This window comes from Passer domesticus, chromosome 9 (assembly GCF_036417665.1).
Source record: "Passer domesticus isolate bPasDom1 chromosome 9, bPasDom1.hap1, whole genome shotgun sequence".
Lineage (NCBI taxonomy): Eukaryota > Metazoa > Chordata > Aves > Passeriformes > Passeridae > Passer > Passer domesticus.
Window position 1 is genome coordinate 33,969,882 of NC_087482.1, and position 20,831 is coordinate 33,990,712.

Below are 20,831 nucleotides of genomic sequence, written 5' to 3' on the forward strand. Positions count from 1 at the left end.
TTGCCTTTCCTCCTGCCTCCTCACATCTAAGCTTTTTATCCTCTCACACAGAGGGTGATGCCTCTCACAGGGTGATGCCTGCACTGCTTTTAATAATCACACAATGCAAAGCACTGATGAAGAGCAAAAAGTTACTTTTGAATTTGGGAAAAGGAGGCGAGTAGCCACACTGTCCTAGAGAATTACTACCTTAAGACACAGCAGACTTTAAATTTAGGAGTCAAAGAAAATGCATAGTCAAAGCTGAACAGCATAACAGAGGAGAGGGAGATAACACTGAATGTGCAAGATATGTAAATGGTATAAATAAGGAGGTTATACAAATTGACTCACTCTTCTTAATCACACATAATCCTGCCAGTAGCCTTTTGCAAGCTGAATTAAAAACAAAAACAGCAGCAAGCCTCATCATGTGTTTTCTTGAATTTTCTACCATCTGGCAAAAATGAGGTAATCAATAAAATGAAAGAAAATTCACATTCATACTATAGTTTTTGCAGTAAAAACTGTTTGGTTTTGCACATTTTAGAATTCCTCAAATGTTAAGATTATTATTAAAAACAGATTACTTAATTCTACCAAAAAATGTATGACAAAAGCAGGTCTTGAAGGGTGAAGTTTGTTGTAGACACTATTAAGCCAGGATTAGGGGAAAAAAAAAGATATATATATTTCCACAGTAGTAGGAAAAGATTGATCTTAAGACACTGAAGAAAAAAATACAACCCTTCAGATTATATAAAGATAGAATTTAAAAAATATATTTATGGATATTTGAAAATAAAGTGTCCAGGGCAAAAACCAAACACACAGAGCAAAACCACACTGACCTGCCAAAGAGAGAGTAACTCAATGGCAAATTGTGTTGTTCACTGCACTCACAATATCATCAGCATCCAACACTGTCATGAAGCAGCAATCCAAGTGTGAAACACCTGAGGTACCCCAAATGTGACATTGACTTAGGAAAAACAGCAGAAGAACGTCAGCAATTGCTGGTTAGCACAGAAATAAAGTGATTCCGCAAATGGTGGGGAGAAATGTAGGGGGAAAGGCACCTGCACAAAATAATTGTACAAGTTGGGACCAATTTAGTGTGAGGCAAAGGTGTCTTCCTATATCCAAACTACTCCACTTTTTTGGGTGATTTTTTATTAAGATTGTTAAAATACCTGAAATATTAATAATGCAACACTGTGTAACAAAATTTGCCATAAAATAGGTGTGTTAATATTTCAATTAGTTAATGCCACTAATTTTTTAATACATTTCATCTTCAAGTTATCATCAAATTAAGCTTTTGGAATATCAAAGAGTAGATTCTATCTCACATATTTGGAAACAATTCAACTGGACACAGTTGGGAAATGAATACCTAGAAAAACTTGGGAACAAAATTTGGTTTCCAAATACAGCTCCCAAATGGATTAAGTTACCATTTCCTTCTGAGACCACTGTGACACAAAAAAAGGAGATCCTCTAGATGAAACAACTAGGAAAAACATCTTCCTAAAGATAATTTTGTTTTCCTGTAAATTTGCACAAACTTTCCTCCAACACTTAATTCTATATTTAGCCATCAAGGCACCACTTCTCTACACTGTGAGGCAATACTTTATACAAGACCAGAACAGGATAATGGCCTCGCCCTATTTAACACAGGATCACTGGTGGCTTCAATTCACGTTTTATCTTTCTGAAAGACACATATAGATGTAACTATAATCTCTTCACTAAAATGTTACTTACAAATATTTTTCCTTTCCAGGAGTTTGCCTGACTGGCACTGCTTGTTAATTCTGCAGTCCTGCAGCCAGGACAGTGCAGTGCACTCAGGTGGAAAAGTCTATCACCAGTGTCCTCATCTAATTGCTCAAATTCTCAGCCTGACAGTTCTCCCTCTTCAGGGGATGAGTTGCCTGAACAGGACGAAGAATGCCTGGTTTTGCTTTCTTCAGCAATTTCTATGTTTTCTACTCCTTAGCCCTCTCCTCCCTTCCTTTACTGCACGAGGGAATCTGAAGACAAAAATATCCCTCAAGTGTAAGGAACGTACCAGGTCATTCATATCCAATTATGCATTTCGTTCATTCCCTTATTTCAAACAAACTGAGAATGTACAAGTTATGTTATAAATAGAAAAATAAATATACTAAAATAACAATAATATAAAACTAAAATTTTATCTACCAGAGGGTGACATAGGAAGCAGTGGTTGTTAACCAATGATGAAAAAACATGCCAAATCACTCTTGCTAGCAAAACTTACACCACCATACAGCCCAATGTGCTTCTGAGAACAAGTTTTTTAGGAAAAACATGAGATTTCCAGAGTATTGTAGCATCATTCCAGTGGTAATTTTCATTACAGTGTTAGTTATCAGAAATATTAAATGTTGTGGGTTTATTTTGGATGTTTCACAATACATATTAAAACAGATAACACAATATAGTATGTACCTAAATGTATTCATGTTCACATCAAACTTACTATAAAGCTCAGTAAATTTTTAACAGGTACCACATACTCCATAGTCCAGAGACATGTGCTGACAAGAAAGTACATTTTCACAATGATGTGGAGAGAATTTTGGCTTACAAATAAAGGGTAATTGGGAATTTTGATTTCCCTCAAGATACAGCTTAGTTTCTGTCACTCAGGTAAGAAATTTAGTGACCATTGAATACAAAACAGTCTGATTATCACAACTTATGTAAAATTTCTTAATATACACATGAATAGAACAGACAAATGTTATTACAGACAGGTTGATTGCAAACAATGATTCTTCTAGTTTGGATTGACACATTTTATTTATGTTTTGGTTTATCATGAGTTAAATATAAGCCACTAGTTCATCTCCACCTTCCAGAGTATCCAAAGGAATAGTATACCACAATATTCAGGCATTTCTTCACTGAATTAGTTAAGACCATTATTGTGCTGTACCAGTAACCAGGTACTTGGAAGTTAATCTCACACACAAGCAAAAGTTCACACTAACAGGACTATTCCTTCAGCCTTTCTACCTACAAATTGCAAAAGCTGTATGTCCTTTTACACAGTTTAAATCAAAATACAGGGAGATTACTTTTCAAAGCACAGATCCCTGCCTCTTTCTGTGATTCTCTCAATTTAAATGCAGGCTTTTGCAGTGAGACTTGTAGTGTATACAATTAATGCTGTAGTCAATTAAATGGAAACTTGAGTGAGTTCAAAAAGCTAGCCTTGTTTTAGGGTTTGCTACTCCTCTGAAGCTGCACCCCAACGTGTGCTTATGCTTTTCCTGTAGGTTCTGCTGACCTTGGCTTTTCTTCTACAGCTGGGATGAGACCCCATCCTCTCATTCAATTATAGATGAGACTGGAACACAGACCTTACAAGACCTTAGCATTCTCTGCATCTTTAACACTGAAATATTCACATTGATTTTCCTCAGGATTTTCCTTTTGGCAAACCCATCATTTATTCCTTTTCCTTCAGGGTAAAAATAGTACTTACATGAAATCAACTGCTTTCTTTTAACATGTGTTTTGTTAGCTTTTTTGTCATCTTCTAACACCAAGAGTAATAGCAACAACTATCCTGTGGCAGATGATTAAGGAAATTCAGAAAGTAAATATTTTCCCCATCCCACAGGCCAAATATTCTAAAATTAGTAGATTCAAAAGACTTATTTGCTCCTGCCACAAGCAATCCAACTTGAACCTAAGTTATCCTTTATAAAATATGCCAAGGGTTCCTGAATTCTAGTTTCTTCACCAACTCAGCTGACAGATATTCCAGCAATAAACTCAAGTAGCAAATATTACCTTGCTGCTGACAGGTTTCACAAGTGACTCGCTAGCACCATGGAATACACAGTTCCATAGTCAGGAATGCCAGACACCTTCAACTGAGCAAATGACAAACAGCCCAAATGTGACCCTGCATGACATTAGCCAAGCACAACTCCCAGACATGCCAAAACTCAGAAGAAAACTGAATCAATGACCAACAGGTTAAGTCACCATCACAACCTTGCCCTTACCCTGACAATCTGAAATACATCTTATGAATTCAGGAATATAAGAGAAAAGAGGAAGGTTAGCAAGCGTCATGCAAGTTTATCTTTAAATTATACACATATATAAAATAAATATAATGCTTTGCAGCACAGCCAAAAGGGTTGTGTTTCTCAGAAACAGCCCAGAGGAGGAGTTCTGTACTGCAGGCTAATTCAATGTGGCATTATCAATTTCCTATTATATGATTTGGGGACAACTGTCATAAAATACAAGATGAAAGGACCAAAAGGAAGGAAAACATGAATTTTATTAGTAAAGACCAAAAAAAATAAATGAGAAAGAAATTAATCTTTTTTCAGTACTTCCTTCCTTTCCTCTCTTCCACTTTGGATGATGGAACATTCTGGAAAATTATTTCCAGTATTTTCTTTAGATTAAGTCTAAGACCTCAAGGAAAGAAGCAATTTTAGAGAAGCTAACAGAGAAAAATATATTTTTAGAAAATACTCCATGAACTACTGGCTCCATGACAATCAGTGGAAAAGAAATTCACCAAGGATAACGTTTGATGTATTATTTATTATACCTGTGAGAAACTGTATTATTTATGAGATTAAAGGCTTAATTAACATCTCCAGGAGACTTCATTTATGTTCTGTAAAACTTGCTTTCTGAACAAATTCCTGCATTATGAACCCATTTATGATTAATGTGATGTATCCAACACTCCCCAAGTCTAACAAAATTCCAAATGGCTTAAATACAATTAGCTCTCTTCTAATTTCCTTAAGTCATTCTGACAGCATAAAGTACCTTCCAGGATGGAATTGAAGCCGGACTTCCCTAATTTAAGACAGGAAGGGGTAAAAAGCAGCAGGTGGGGCTTAGCAGTAGGTGCTGAAGGAACACCTTCAAGCAGGGCTACAAGCATAAAGGGTAAGTTAAAGGTAGTTTTATCCCAACTAATATTCTGCTAGGTCTACATTTTTTCTGAAGTGATCTTTTCTGAGACCCTGACAGAATCCTGGCTTCTGTTAAAGGGTTTTACCCACACAGCAACACAACCATCACAGCTGAACAACAGAACAAAATGCATCAGGCTGTGGAACAGAGAACGCAGTATCCATCTGATGTTGCAAGGGAAGTCTAACAAACAGGATGAAATTACTAAATTCAGCTGAAATATCATCATCAAAAATAAATAATAAACCTATAGGCTTTCAGAAAACTCCTCATGTGATACTTCAGTTTTAAGATGATCACCACCATTACAGGGCAAAAAATCCACAACAAACAGCAGCAGCTTTCATAGTGTTTTGGGGTGAACTATCAAATACTACTAAAGGAAGTGACTATGTTCAAAACTGGTGAGTTCACAGTTTCAAGTCACAGAGCCCGACCCAGTTCCAAACACCTCTCATTTCAATGATCTGTCTGCTACAGAGTCAATCCAGCTTTGTAAAATGTTACTGGCCTCGTCTATTCTTTTTTATGAAAAACACTCACTGATACTCCTTATCTGACACTCAATTCTAGGACTTCAAGATGCAAATGAAATTTCATGCTAGCACTTTGACACTGGATAACTGAGAATGACCTATATCCTGAATTTAGTAAGTATTTTGCAACATTCAATGATATTTAGTTTCCAACATGATGAATAAAGTACCTTTTGTTCTAAATAAAATAGTACTCTTCCAGTTGACAGCTACACACAGTGCATTCTAAGGACTACAATTCATGGCCCTCATCTTTTTTGAAATACTGGGGACAACAAAACAAAACCAAAAACTACTTACAGATCTCTTTATACCTCAAAAATGGCAAAAAGGATGTAACTTATTATTACTATCCTTTCCAATTTACCACTAACATGTGATACAGTTTTCATACAGCTTAAACTATTAGTTTCTACTTTTTAATGTATACATGAATACTACTACCTAAACAGAATAGCACCAAAAAGCTTCAGGTTACAGAGTCACATTCCAATTATTCATTTTGCTAGCTCAATACTTACCAAGCTTTTTGAGACAGAGGGTCTCAAAAGGTTCAAAGTAACTAAATTCCCTCATTCACCCTCAGGCACTTTCAGGTTATTACTCCATCAAAATTTCATTGGCAGTATCTCGGCCCCCTCCCTGTCAAATTCTACTCCTCACCAGAGTCAGGAGCCTTTGCTCCTCACCAGTAACAACAGAAGGCAACACACACCCTTGTGTGTTATTAACAGCTTAACGAGCTCACTGCTCATCACCCATTACACACCATCCCTCCTCAGCAGAAGAGTCCTGCTGCTTCAGCCCCTTCCCATTTCACAGACATTATTGTTTTGAATATAATATAAAATCCACTGATTTCATTCTATTTCGCTATTCTGATAATGACCATTTGATCTATTCCATGTGGTTAAATGCTTAAGCACTTTGTCACATTTAATAAAGAAGAATATTTTGCACTTACCTAAATTGCCACCAATGTACATGAGTTTAAATGAAGCAAACAGTAGAAACATGCAAAATAAAGTTAAAATCAACAAGTATGCATGCAGCTCAAGACAAATATTTTTTTAAAAGCTGAAGAAAGCAGAAAACAACAGTACAGTGAAAAACAGAAAACAAGGTGAATGGGTGTGATGAACCTACTGGCTTTACAGAATCATCCTAAAACACCTTAAGAAGCTTTCATTTGTTGTAAATACTATATTAAAAATTTGATGTTGGAAGTATTTTTTCTTGAAGAAATTAATTTAGTAAAAATACTATTTATTTTTTAATATTATTAATATGAAAATATACCTCAGGTAGCATAGTAAATCACAAGCACATTTCCATCCCTCAGATTCCTAGCTTTGAATTGTATAACCATGTACTTCATTAATAGCCACAATGAACTTCAAAATCCCTGCTGTTTCAGACATTTACACAGTAAGATGGGCTGAAAAATATTTATATCCCAAAAAATCCTCCTCTGACCACAACTGGTATTAACAAACAATGAAAGGTCCTTTCCAACCAAGTGCATACTTTGATCCATTAAGGAAGGCAATACCCATCTAAAAACTCACTCTAAATACCCAAGTGCTGCCAACTGCCTGCATATTCCACTACAATGAACCTACAACAATTTCAAAGAGCATAAACAAAATATCTAAATTTTTTTTTAATAATGTACACTTTAGCCTAATCAATATTTTATTAGGAACATAGTTTAATTAGAAAAGAGAAGGGAAATGCCATTTCAGAATATTTGTTAGTGTATTTTCTCTTATTGTTCTATTTAGATACTTGTCATGAATCAATGTGAAAATGAAGAGCACATTGTGAAATAACATTAGCAGCTACTCACAGTTCTAAATTCATGAATACACATTCCCTTCTGTACTGATTATTTTATCAGCTCTATTCTGCTAATTGCAGCATCTGAGTTATTCACATTGCTACAGATGGACAAAAGTTACTTGGAGAAACTATTTCAATAATTTTTTTTTTATTCAGAACTAAAAGCCTCAGAGGAACAGCTCACTATCCTTTTTGTCTTCTTTCCATCTCATTAATCAGAAGTAAATTCCTGCAGTATCAGGATAGGAACTAAACTTCAAAAGATCAAAATCCGTAATGTGTTCTTTGAAAACACATTAAGTCAATTAAAATTACCTGGTTTTTTGTATGGGGAAAAATGATCATGCTCACTCATTTATTTCCAGTATAACCATGCCATGCCTAAAAAAGAGCCACTGTTCTTGACACACAGTGTCCATTGTGTATTAATTATGTAGCATTAAATGATGATATTTCTCACTAAGTAAAAGGAGCCTTATTTTGTGCAACAGGGCTTAATATGCATTTTTTAAAAAGTCCCAGTGATTCAGTTTTTGCAATGTCATAAAAGCAGTGCAGCAGCCAATAAACATTAATGAATTGTATTAGAAGCAGCTAATCCAAACCAATAAATTAGTTTTCCCTCTTGACAGGCAGGCAACAACCTTAGAAATGAATATTGCTGAATAATGTCTTGTGTCTTCCCAGCACTTCCCACCTCATGGCCTTCTGCTCTCCACTGAAGCCTTCCACACTAACTCTCCTGTACATTACACATGATTAGACGCTTCTAATCAAGCCAGATTAGAGATAATAACTATCTACCTAGGGGGGAAAAAGCAAAATCTCTGTTTGAGACATTGTAAATGGATGATTTCAAGATGAAGAACTACTTAAATAGTTACTAACATGTAGAGTACTTCCTGCCCCTATATATACCAACACATATATAAAATAATTCCAGTTACGCTGTGAGAAAATATCACAAAGAATATGAAGACCAAAAAAGCCAACTAAATGTGGGCTGTGATATCAAAGTACAGGTGCTGAAAGCATACACATTCAGAAATATAACAACTTTCAAAAGAAAAACAGGAATGTCCAAGTTACTGTCCATAAACTTCCTCATGGATCTCCTCCTGCTTCTAAAAGGTTTAATTTTATCAATTTTCCTGTTGAAACAGATCCTACTACTTCAAACTCGTTCATTTTTTTGGCAAATTTATTTTAATTTATAATCCTACTTTCCAGGATGTTTTTAAGCCTTCCCAATCTTGCCATTATCTGGATGCCTAATACATCCATCCTTTAGGACACTGATGAAAGCCTCAAGCACATGACAGATCCCTACCAGATCCTACTGGAAACCTTTCCATTTTCACCAAGAATCACTGATAATTACACTTTGACATAGGTTTCCAATCCAGTTCTTCTCCATGTAGTAGCAATTTCCTGTCGTATGCTTCCCATCAACTCACTAAAGGGAAATCTTTTGAGACAAAGTTTTCTTAGCATCAGTATGTTGCTATTACTCTTCCATTATGCATAATGTGTGTTTTCCAGTCATCCAAGAAAAAGCAGATGTCTTTGACATTATTTTTGACCAATCCTTATTGGGTGAGCGCATTTTTTTTTATTTTCCCTCTCTATATTTAGAAATAGCTGATTATTTTTAAAAATACAGCTTCCAAATAACTCTGGGTTTTGCAATATTTTTTTCAGAAACCACTATAAAAATATTAAATACCTTTCACTCATTCTCTCATTTCACTTATTTTTTTGGCAGGCAGATATGCCCTTTTCCAGTCTCCTGGGAGCTCCCAAACTTTGCTAGGAGACCCAGAAATCCAGATGGGGTCACTTCGATCTGGGCAACCAACGTGAAAACACTTTTTAATGTTTCAGAGTGAAACAAGTCAACTTTTAAGAAAGTTTTATAAGCCAGTAAACCTCAGACACACAAGGACAGACTGACCACTTTTAGGATAGATGTGATAGAGCACGTCACCTTTTTTGTTCTTTAAAATCACAGCTTTTTGATGATTCCAATTTAAATTAGTTTGAAAGCATCAATAGCCTCCTGAATAAGAGTGACAAAGAAGCTGACACAGCCAGCTTGGGCTTCCAAAGCTTCTCCTTCAGAAAAGCTCCTCTCCAAATGCTTACAAGAAAAGTAAGCAACAATTACATAAGAGCATGGGTACTTTTATACACAAATATTTGATTACAAGAGAGGAAACAGCAGAAACACATGGCTGACTCCTAAAACCAACAGAAGGTCCCTGGAGTTTTGCTGGAACCTGTGGCTGGGGTTTGTGCTGACTGACACTTCCTGAGTAGCCCAAAGAACAGGGTGATCAGTAAGACGACTAATTTTCCTCATGGTGTTTGGTTATTCAAGGCAGTGAAGACAAAAGCCAAATGCAAAGGAGAATTTTATAAGACTGAGCAAATAGGGGCAGGCAGATGAAATACAGGGAGATTAAACTGGCATACAAGTAAAACTAATCCTACCTTCAAGCATAACAAGCTGGGACCTAAACTTGCTAGAATGAATGGTGAGGGATTTTTCAGCTATGATAAATATTCCCATTATGATATTAGCTTAGTACTCAGTAGCAACAAAAATAAAGGCATCAAAAACTGGAAAGCACAAACTAATTGTTGGGAATTTCTGTGAGATATATACAGAATAAAAGGGCAAGCACTACAACATCAACACAACTCATTTTACACCTTATCAAAAACATAAGATGTTTTGGTCCCCTTGCCCAAAAAAAAAAAATAAAAAAATAAAAAATCCCAAACATTTAACAGGTCTGAAAAACATCATGTTACTGTTTCACAAGGAATTATCACACATGGTAAGATGCTGCTGTCTGGAAAAGAGCTGAGGGAGGGATGTGATGATGGCACTGTAAAGCCCTAAGTGGCACTGAGACTGGCACCAGACATTAATTATGTATTGCTTCTTTCAGTACAAGGAGCAAGAAATCCTAGCAAAACCAGCCAAAGTCTAGTGCAAAACCAAATTAAAACAGTGGTTCCTCACAGGTATGTTAGGCTGTAAGAGCCTGTGGCACTGGCATTTTAAACAGATCCAAAAGTAACTGGCTGAATTTAAAGTTTTCCGAGTTATTAAGCACAAAAAACCAGCAGCTGGATCATAAGGAGCATGATATCTCTGGGGATACCACTGTACTTGGCCTCTTCTGTGAATGTTTGGACACTTAGCAATGGAATAGAGCTACCCAATCTTTGTGTATTACAGAGGAAGGATTCATGTTAAAAATACACATAGAGCTAAACACATTGTTTTTGTCAGGTTTGCTGTTACAAGAAAGTAAGAATTTGTCAAAAAGATACAACATGAATGAGCTCATAAATGAGTTACTAGTTTACTTTCCTTCAAGATAAGCAAACTAGATTTTAGGGGGGAAAAATACAAAACAGAATTGTCATTGGTGTGTGACAAAGTCTCTAAATACCAGATTCAAATTCCAAATGTCAGTATAACACATTAATGTGACATTTTCATAAGAAATACACGACAGCCTATTAGAATAATTCTCCTCCTGAGGTGACACCAGCTACCACCATTAAAGTATCTAACCAGCAAAGTTTTTGAAAAACAGAACCTCCACAATGCATCTTTTTGTTAATATTGGTTCTAGCAGCATCCTAGTGCATCTGCTATAAATAATCAGCAACTACTATCGTCAGTCTGGATACAAAAGTTATAAAAGAAAGTAATAAATTAATTCATTGCACTGAATTCCTGATGACAACCCAGCCAGTTTCCCACTGAAGTAACTGGTAACAGACTTGCCAGCTCTGTAGATATTTAGGTTCATGACATGCCTAAAGGTGGAAAGTTTGCTGAGAAGCTCTAATTGATCACAAACTTGGAAGTAAATTAAAAATCTCAGTTGTTGCTGCCTGCCAGCAAAGAAGTTTAGATTTGGAATCTGGAAGTGAGAGAAACACAGGACTGTGTTTTTGTCTGGGGAAAGTTAACAGATGGTTTAAAAAGGAGCAACTTTAAAATAAGATCAGAAGCCAAAAAGTGTGTGGAGAAAAAAAAATTATCCTTCCTCCTTCCTATCTCTTCTGCTGTTTTGTATAGCTTTGTATATGCATCTGTATATTTGATATAGCAAAGCCTCAAAGTTTGACTTCACAGATTTAACCATTCTGACTAAAATATTTGACTCTTTTTATAACTTCAGGAAAATAATCTTACAATGTGAATAGTAGTATTTGAAATACATATCTACAAGATACTCATTTACTACAATACAGTTCTCTGAAATGTTACTGAAAACTTCATTTTGTAATGCAGAAGTACAGAAAGCTGAATATGAGGATTTATCTTCTTTTAACTTTGAAACTGTTAACTCCCTGCACAGCTTAAACAAAATATGCCTCTGGATATTTATTTACACTTTTTCAAAAATGGCTCATTTATCTCTTCAGAAAATGTTGCCAAGGCAGCATTTAGACAGTTGCAAAAAAAAAAAAAAAGAAAACAAACAAAAAAAACCACACCCAGAAAGTTTCAAACATAAGAGAAAGGGTAACAATTATTTTACCCATCTAAAATGCGAAGGATGCTGCATGAAGGAAATTATAATCTGCATTTGGATTCCTATTAGTGTGCTTTCCTGCAGTTTAGTAGTCAGAAGTAGATACACCAAGATATAAAATTCTTGTGGCAAATATCAAACTTGTGCCAGCATTGGATACAGTACCAAAAGCAAAACATCAAGTACTTGGCTGTAAATCAACACAAGGAAACTTTCATAATTACTTACCTGATTTTCTTCATGGGAAACTCTCATCTGTTCTTTAAGAACTGACATTCTGGCTGCTTCCTCTTTCCTCAATACTCTCTCTTTCTTTAGCTCAGGACTCCAGAAAGTTTTGATGCTGTTCATAGAGGACCCCAGCTTGCTGTCCTTGATGTCTAGTTCTTTTCTGAGAAGGTCATTCTCCCTCTGTAGATCCTTAAGCTGAGCCTGCAGATCTAACATGGTGCTATCCCTAACCTGTCTCAGCATGGAAGGAACCTGGTGGTGGTGGTGGTGTGAGGATGTGGTCAGCCCTCCGTGCTGGTCAGTGTAAGAGAGCACATCTGTGTGTGACAGTCCAGCAGAAGCGATGTTGGGGCTGCTCCCCATGGCTGTGACTCGGCCACCATACACAGCTCGATTTGTAGCCCTTCCAAGAGTCATTGTGCCCTTTGGGAAAGTAGTAGAAGCTACACCCTCGTGGTCACTCAGGTACATTGGTCCAGAGGTTGCATAGGCTGCGTTAAGGGACTGGATGTTCTCCATGGACAACGTCTTCCCTGTGCCCCCTCCTCCCCCGCTGCTGGTTCTCCTGTGGCCCAGGCGAGGGGACCGTGGCAGGCGAGGGGACCTGGAGGGACTTCCTTCCAAGTTGCTGATTGTTCTTGCACTTCCATACATTTTTCTTCTACTTTGAGGTACTATTTAGTAAGAAACTAGTAACACTAAAGTTGAATATTAAATTAATAATTCCGGCTAGAAATACTGGCAGTTTCACTGCATTCTTCCAGTAGGCAAAATCTGGTTTACCACCCAAGACAGACCTGAAAAAAGAAATTATAAAATTTTCATTTTGGAAAATAAACTTACAAGTAATCACCATACATCAGAAAAACCAACTTCCCAGAGTAACAACTACAAAAAAATCTGCTATACATTTTATTTTTAGGATGATTAGTTAAAAATGCATTTTTAAATTAATTTCAATCAAAATAAAATTCCCCATTTCTTTCTTGCTAGAAAACTTCAAGCTAAAGCTTGTTAAAATAAGTTGAAATGCACAACACGGGCCCAATACAATACCATACCTTACCTTATCACTTAAATGACTGACAATATGAAATTTATATAAAGAAAAATATTTTTATTGGCATAAAGAACTACTCTCTTAAAGCCTCCAGAATTCATTCCCACAGCACACAGATATAAAGGAATCTTGTTGCTTTACTTTTTCAAGTTTTGGCATTTTAACATCACTGTCCAAATCTGCCCCTCTTTTCAGCTGTCATGCAGCATTCAAGGATGACCCACAGCTGATTCCATCACAAGGACTTGTGCAGCTTTTCTGCTGTCTCAACTTCAACATATTGACCAATAAAAAAAAGAAAATTCTCATCATGGTGACCAGGACAATGAAACTGCTTATCCTCATTCTCAAGTGCCAGCCATCCTCTGGCCAAGTAACTCAGCAAGCCCTCCGAGAAATCCATCCTCGTATCTTTGTAGTTGCCTGAAATAGTTCTGTAGCACCTTCATAGACAAACCTCGCATGAGACCAGAGCTGAAGATCACTGGCTCCTGGCAGATCCTGAGCAAAAGCAACAACAAATCTTTGGAACTGACAGAATTCACCCCACCCTCTTGCTCCCTCAATAAAAAAAGCACAAACAAAACAAAATAAACAGCCCCATTAAAAAAAAAAAAAAAAAAAAAAACAACACACTACACTCTGGTCTGGTGAAAAAACTACTGCTAGCAGGAAATGCCAGTATCAATTTACACTGCACACAAAATATTTCTAAATACAGCAGATATGATACATGGCCAGGTGGTGAGGTTGGGTATAAATTTGTTGATCCTCAGAAGCAGAGGTACAGAATATTTTATCTTATGTCCATGGTGTTTTTCCTTTTCAGTCTGATAAATCAGTACATTTCTTGCTTACAGTTACCTAATAAATTACTTAATAAATTACTTCTGTTTATGTCTCTGATATGTATTTTTAGGCACTTGTTTTGCCTTTTAGAGCTTATTAGTTGTGGTCTTTCTTTTCTCAACTTGTGTGAAGTTTTGGAAGTTATTATATCAGAGAACACTTATCTTGCATAGCACTCCAGCAGTGCTTACCACTGAGCCGTACTGAAAAAATGACCCTCATTCCTTATCCAAAAGGAGGGCTAACTTCTGACTGAACTTCTTAAACAATGTTCCAATGCTGATTGAACATTGTAGCTTCCATAAGCTTGGGAAAATTCTGAAAGCAGCAGGAAAAGAGAAGCAAAACACCACCAACTAGTGTTATTACCTCCACAGCACTTACAATTTCTTTTTTTTTTTTCCCCTAGAAGTATTCTAATCAAAACAGAGACCTCTGTGTTGTAAACACAAGCACACTGATGATATGCTTGATTTTCTTATTTTAGCAGGCTATTAAGGACAGCTCACAGACCAAGAGCTGAAAACTCTGACTTTGCAAATGAAAATGGAGAAACTCTAAGAATTTTTTAGTTTGTTACCTTCCACAACCTGAATTATACAGACTGGCTTTCCTGCAAACACCTCAGAAAAAGGCAAGAACACAAAAAAACATGCTTTTTCAACATGTGTACTTGTTAAGGAGCCTTCCTTTATGGCTGGGAAGTCTCAGACACAGTAGAGGCCATACACCATTGCTTTATGAAAGAGGGGAGAAAAAGCACCTACATCACTTTCTTTACTGCTTTTACATGGAGCCTTCCTAGCTTCAGGAAGATTTACTGTGTGTCCCAACACATCACGAATTGGAGACATGAAAAAGCACTATCACCCTGAGGACCTCAACAACTGACACACAGATGATCATCTACTGCCTGGAGAACAAGAGAAGAAATTCCATCTTCCCACAGAACCAGCTGACAGAGCCATCCCAGTTGAACTTCAAGTAGACAGGTGAGATATAAATAGTTCTATTTTGAAAGGTAAATTTATTTTACATTGCTATTTTAATTGCAAAGGGAGGAAGGAATACTAATACTCTCAAGTAATAATTCTTTACCAAAGCTGTAGGTGTTGCAGTACCCAGGACAAAGGAGTCACAAAGGTCATATCCCCCTAAAGCCTTCTCTGAGAAAAAGTCACCCTGCTTCACTCAGTCTGGTAGGGACAGACTGCAGACCCACTACACACCTCTTCCTCTAGGAGTTGAGTTTCAAACTCCAAATCAGCTTAGTACGAGGAAAAAAAAAAACAAACAACAGATACTCATGTGCTTGACTCAATATTTTTTTTTTATTTTAAAGAAAAGCCTTTAATGTACATGATGTAAAATTAACGATTATAATAATTATTCTGCATTGCAATCAAATCTATATTTCATGTGGATCCTTTTAGAATCCAGAAAATTAAGCATATGCATTCTCAGCTGGGGCCAGGAAGGCAGGCACTAGACACTTTGCCCCATGCTCTCAGCAGCCTTGAAAGCCCCAGCAGACCTGACCCCATCCATGCCCCCAACCTGTTAAACTTCACCTGGCCTCGTTCTCCACACTCCTGCCCCACCTGACAACCTGCATTCTGCACACAGCAACATCATGGGCTCACATTACCCAAATAGCTGAAGTCTGACAACTCACTTTATTTGTGATTTTTTAGCTATTTTTGAGAAACCTGGAGCATAGGATTCTAACAAGGATGCAACTAGAAGATCTCACCCAATTTAGTTTCCAAATCCTTACTTCTACATTTAACATAATTACAGAGTTTGCTTGAAACACTGCATACACAGTACCCCGTAAGCTCTGATTTTCACTGGTTACACACTCTGACATGCTGAGGGATGATTTAGGCTTTTAGTGTCCCCTCCTGTGGCCTGAATCACCTAGTCAGCAGGAAGTTTGGGTATCAGCCAAATACTTAATAGCTTTGCACAACTACTTGCCAATATTAACATTGAGCCAAGAGCTCAAACATTTGTAAAAGTACCAAAGGCTCTAAGGAAACCTCTTCTTTAGAGTTAACCTCCCCAAAGAATATATGGTGACAATTAAGTGCAGAAATTATCAATCTGATTCCAAACTGCCTGAAACAGTTTAGTACTATACAACTCCCCACATATAAACCAAAAGAAGCAAAATAGGAAAATAAAAAAAGGTGATGCAGAACACAATGTTTGTATTTTCTCTGCCAGGACTGCACTTGGAGGCACCACAAAAGGAAGGAGATTGACAGAAAAAAAATCTGTTCCACAAAAACATGTCCTAGCAAACAATGATTTCTTTATTTTGATAACATCTTTTAAATACTCTCATTTAAAACACAACATCTCCATACACAGGGAGACGAGGAGCACATCTATATTAGAAGTAGTGACTAAGAGTCAGAAATATTTCTAACACTGTCTTCTGTTTTACCTAGGTTTTCTACTGCTTTCATAGAAAGACTACAGTCTCACAGCAGAGAATACTCTTTCTTCACCTTTATTATCAGTGCTGATGTAAAAGAAAAAAAAAAAGGGCAGCAAGCTGATAAGAACTAGATACAGAGAACCCAAATCTGTTGTACAGTAACCTTCCTTTCTTCATTAATCTAAGTGGACAGCCTGGCATACCTTCTTTTAATAAAGGAAAGGAAAAAAAGATAAATACAAAGCTCTTTATATGGTGTTAGAACAATACCAGCATTGTTTCTAACAAAAGGAAAAAGTACTCTCTTTTCCTGCTTAGCAGGCTGACCAAGTAACTTCTCCCCTTCTCTTTTTTTTAAACCAAAACAGAAAACAATCCATTTCTTCCTGCTACTCTACTATTCCTTACAAGTGTATATGCCAACTTCAAAAGCAACATTTTCATTTAGGCTGCTTACACTGTCCTTAATCTGCATTTCTTATGTAAATTTAAGTTTTACTACAGTCTGCACACTACATTTCTTTTTAATAGTTAACAGACATTAATTTATCCCCTCTTGTAGCTTGTTGTAAAAATTACACATATGTACTTGTAAATAAAGTTAGTTCCAAAGCCTGTTTTAATCTTGCAAGCTGCTCATGTCCCTGAACTCCCATCAGTGCTAAAAGGAAGAATTGGCATTTATCACCTCACAGGAGCAGTTCACATCAGGCCTGCCTTTCCTTTCCCTTTCACACAGAAAATATGAAGGCAAAAGTAGGAGTGGCTGCTTAATATGCATCTAATGACATATGTGGAAAATAAAGTTGTCAGGCATTCTAAAGCTGTCAGGTGCAGTGACAGCAATGAATACTTGTCATGCCATCAGAAAACTCCACCAATTGAAATATTTGCTCCAAATGCTGTATTAAAAAAATCTTGAAAAGCAAGCAGTTCTGACACCATTATCAGGACTGTCAATTATATTACTCTCAAATATACTTAAGTGAAGGGTCAACAATACATTTTTAACTTTTTTATAAAGTTTCATGGGTTTAAAACAAGCCTAGTGTTCAAGAAAGGTGCATTTCTTTCAAAGCATTTTACTCTTTATCACAATGTTTGAGACATTGTAAATTTTTAAACATCATAATAGTTAGAAGTAGACTTTAAATAATATAAGTAATATTTAAGCTACATCAGTTGACACTTCCATTATTTTATAACTTTTAAGTTGGTCTCTGTTGCTCAAACTCCAATTCTTAACATTTTATCTCCAACACTTCCATTAAAACAATTATTTCTCGCACTCCTGCATGTGACAAGTCTTCCTGGGGTTTCTAAAATACCTAAGGAAGGTGAGAATTTTCATATGTTTCATTTTACTTTTCTAATGTTATGTAAAATATTAAAGACCTAAAAATGGAGCATTAAAAAAATGCTTCTACAGCCAAGCAAAGGCAGAACCATCACATCTAATTTTAATTGTTATGTCAGAGAACACACACTATAAAAAGCTATAGGGCAGCCAAATCTGAGCAAACACAACCACGTACAGTCTGTAAAAGTTCCTTCTAGTGCTGAGCCTCTCTCACTATCCATTCCTCCTCATCTAACAGCCACCCCCCAATGCAGGGATGTTTAGGGTGTTACCCTTTGTTTAAACTAAAAAGCACAAGCTCCAGCAGTGGTATGAAGAGTTCCAGAGGTGCAGGGTAAAACACCTCAGCTGTAACTGACTGAAGCTCCCAGTCCCACACTCACTGTGTCATTGTTTTGCTGCCCATCTGCTCTCTGCAGCTCCTAACATTGGGATTCTATTTTTTATTGATGGGTGGGTGGTGTGAATCACAAGCAACAAGGGATAGAAACACAAATTCCAAAACACTGCTTGTCCCTGCTCAGTCTTTTGGTTCTCATCTTCCCCACACCATAATGACCTTCCCAGGGCACACAGATTTCTAAAAACCTGGCAAGCTTTTGGTTTTCCAGAGAAATATTTCCTAACATGTCATTCCTTGCAGGTGTCTTGTTTTCTGAATTCTGCATCCTAGTCTGTATTGATCATGCCTTCCATCCTGCAGTTGTTATTCACTTGCCTTTTATTCCCTTCTCAACAAGAATTCTCATTTATCAACGCAAGCCTGCATTTACAAACTCCAGTATTTTGTGGAGGATTATTCAAAGGCACTTCATAAATCAGGCAAACAGTACATTTCATTTAATGACTAGTCAAGAAAAACAGCAACAACAATCATATGTCTTGAATTTTTAATAAAATAGTCTCCTTTGGAGAAAAATAATAAAATGTGAAAGTACCCAACATTCTTCAGGATTACTTGAAAGTTATGCCTAATTATTAGCACAGTTATGCTTTGCTTTTGTCAGCATTTACCTAACTTAATGACTAAATAATTTACAGAAATACAGTTATAGACTGAATTATCTTTTGAGAAGGTAGAGCTTAAAAATAAGCACGATGTAAGAAAACCTAAAAGTGTCTTAGGAAAAACCTTAAAGACCAGGCTTTTTCTATCATTCTTATATTGTCAGCATTTATATCAATTCTTTCAAACAAAAGGCTGTTCAGCTGGTAATACATATATTAACTGCATATAAAGACTACATTCCTTTTAGTAAAATAACCTAAGAACTGAAAATAGTGTAAAAGGAAATTGACCGAGTTTATAGTTTGACCTATAGATTTGTTTATTTTCACATTAAGTATGCTTAAAATAGTCTGTCATTTACAATTATGTCATACTTTTAATTTTAAGATGCATTTATAACTCTTAATGGTTTAGAAACCAACAGAGATACTCCCACACAGTGGAGTACTTGCAATTTAATTCAATAAGGCTACTCCCATGAATGTTACTAAACACAGGCTTACACACTTTGCAAGATAAAGCTGTATTTTTCTTTTTTTGCTACAAAGCTTCCATTCTCTGTAAAAAGGCAACAAAATAGTCACAGGATCAGCTATTAAGACTACGTATGCAGCCTATTTAGAATACTTAAATACTGGGATATTTAGCAAGCCTAAATATCCATTCTGCAGTTTACATTTATTTGCTTCTAGAATAGCAATATACCTACTCAAACTGCAAAACAAGAAGCATATTTGTGCATTCAGCATGCTTTGAAACCATCACAATGTAAAAACCTGTAGAACATCTCTCCTCTGTTGTCTTTGCCCAGATAGAAGAGCATGCACGTTTCAGTACCATGCCAAAGAAAAACTGGCTGTGCTTCAGCCACGTCAGATCAAAGCTGTCCAAGGAACTTACAGGCTCTGTAAGCAGTGCAAGTGATTTAGCAGATTAGCTTTCAATTCATCATAGAATCAGCATCCTGGAACCATTAGAAGACATTGCACTTCAGGAATTGCCTTTTTATTTATTTATTTATTCACCAAAAGAGTTGAAGAATTCCCCAAGCACTTGGTGGCTCATCATTTCACAGCACAGCCCAATCTGCCCCCTTTGGGCTCACACTCAGCTAAGCACAATCACACCAGCTCACAAGTGCAATTTAGAAGTCCTCACAGGCATCTGACTTAACATTTGAAGTTGATGACAGATGTTATTGTAACTGTTTCCTTAAGGAAAAACAAATGGCTTGAGCAGATTTCAAATGAGGTCTATAAATGAAAGCTGAGGTACATCCTGACTGCCAAGACTCAGCCATCAAAAATAAACTTGCTGTACACAGCAAACTGTCTTCCAGAGAAGCCCCTGAGAGTACCCATTTCTTCCACTATTTTGGACATAGGTAAACAAAAAGAATTGCGCTTTATTTACCAGGTCATATCTGTCCACTAATCTGAATTGTCCAAAGAACATAAGAGGTAAGAACTGTATTCCAGCAATATATTTTGAGGAAAAGAATGCACTACAGAAAACTGTTTAAGTCAAAATCCTCACCGTCACAGAAATAACACAGACCTGTGCTGTTTTATAAAGTAATTAAATAATTCAGACACTGCATGTGCCAAGAGATGATGAAATATACATCTAAGCAGATTACCAGTAAATTAATTTTACTGACCGTGAAAAGTGTTTAGATAACAATGAAAACTGAAGGGGCAGCAGCAAAAACTCTAACAGGACTCAACTCATGTTTGACAAAGAAAAATCAGTTCCTGAGAATTCAAGTACTATGGCCTCCAAGTCCTGCAATGAAACAATGCAAACACACCAAGCAGTGTAACCACAAGTACAGGCATATTAAACCTCCATGAGGCAACTCCACAGTGCTTCCTGAAACTACAACACATCATTTCCACACAAACATATACAATATATATTTATACATACACACACATCAAACCTTTTACGCCATTCAATGTC

General features: G+C 36.5%; 1 protein-coding gene across 18 annotated transcripts in view; it reads right to left on the reverse strand.

Annotated features, from left to right (window-relative positions):
- Positions 1-20,831, reverse strand: part of ERC2 (ELKS/RAB6-interacting/CAST family member 2) — a 421,439-nt gene that overhangs the window by 389,087 nt on the left and 11,521 nt on the right. For all 18 annotated transcript variants that reach the window (XR_010368539.1, XR_010368528.1, XR_010368540.1 and 15 more), the window contains one exon: positions 12,143-12,942. Coding sequence is in view for 2 of the 18 variants with exons in the window: in XM_064432578.1 (XP_064288648.1) it covers positions 12,143-12,799 (657 nt within the window). In the remaining 16 variants the exon portion in view is untranslated. The remainder of the gene's footprint in view (positions 1-12,142; positions 12,943-20,831) is intronic.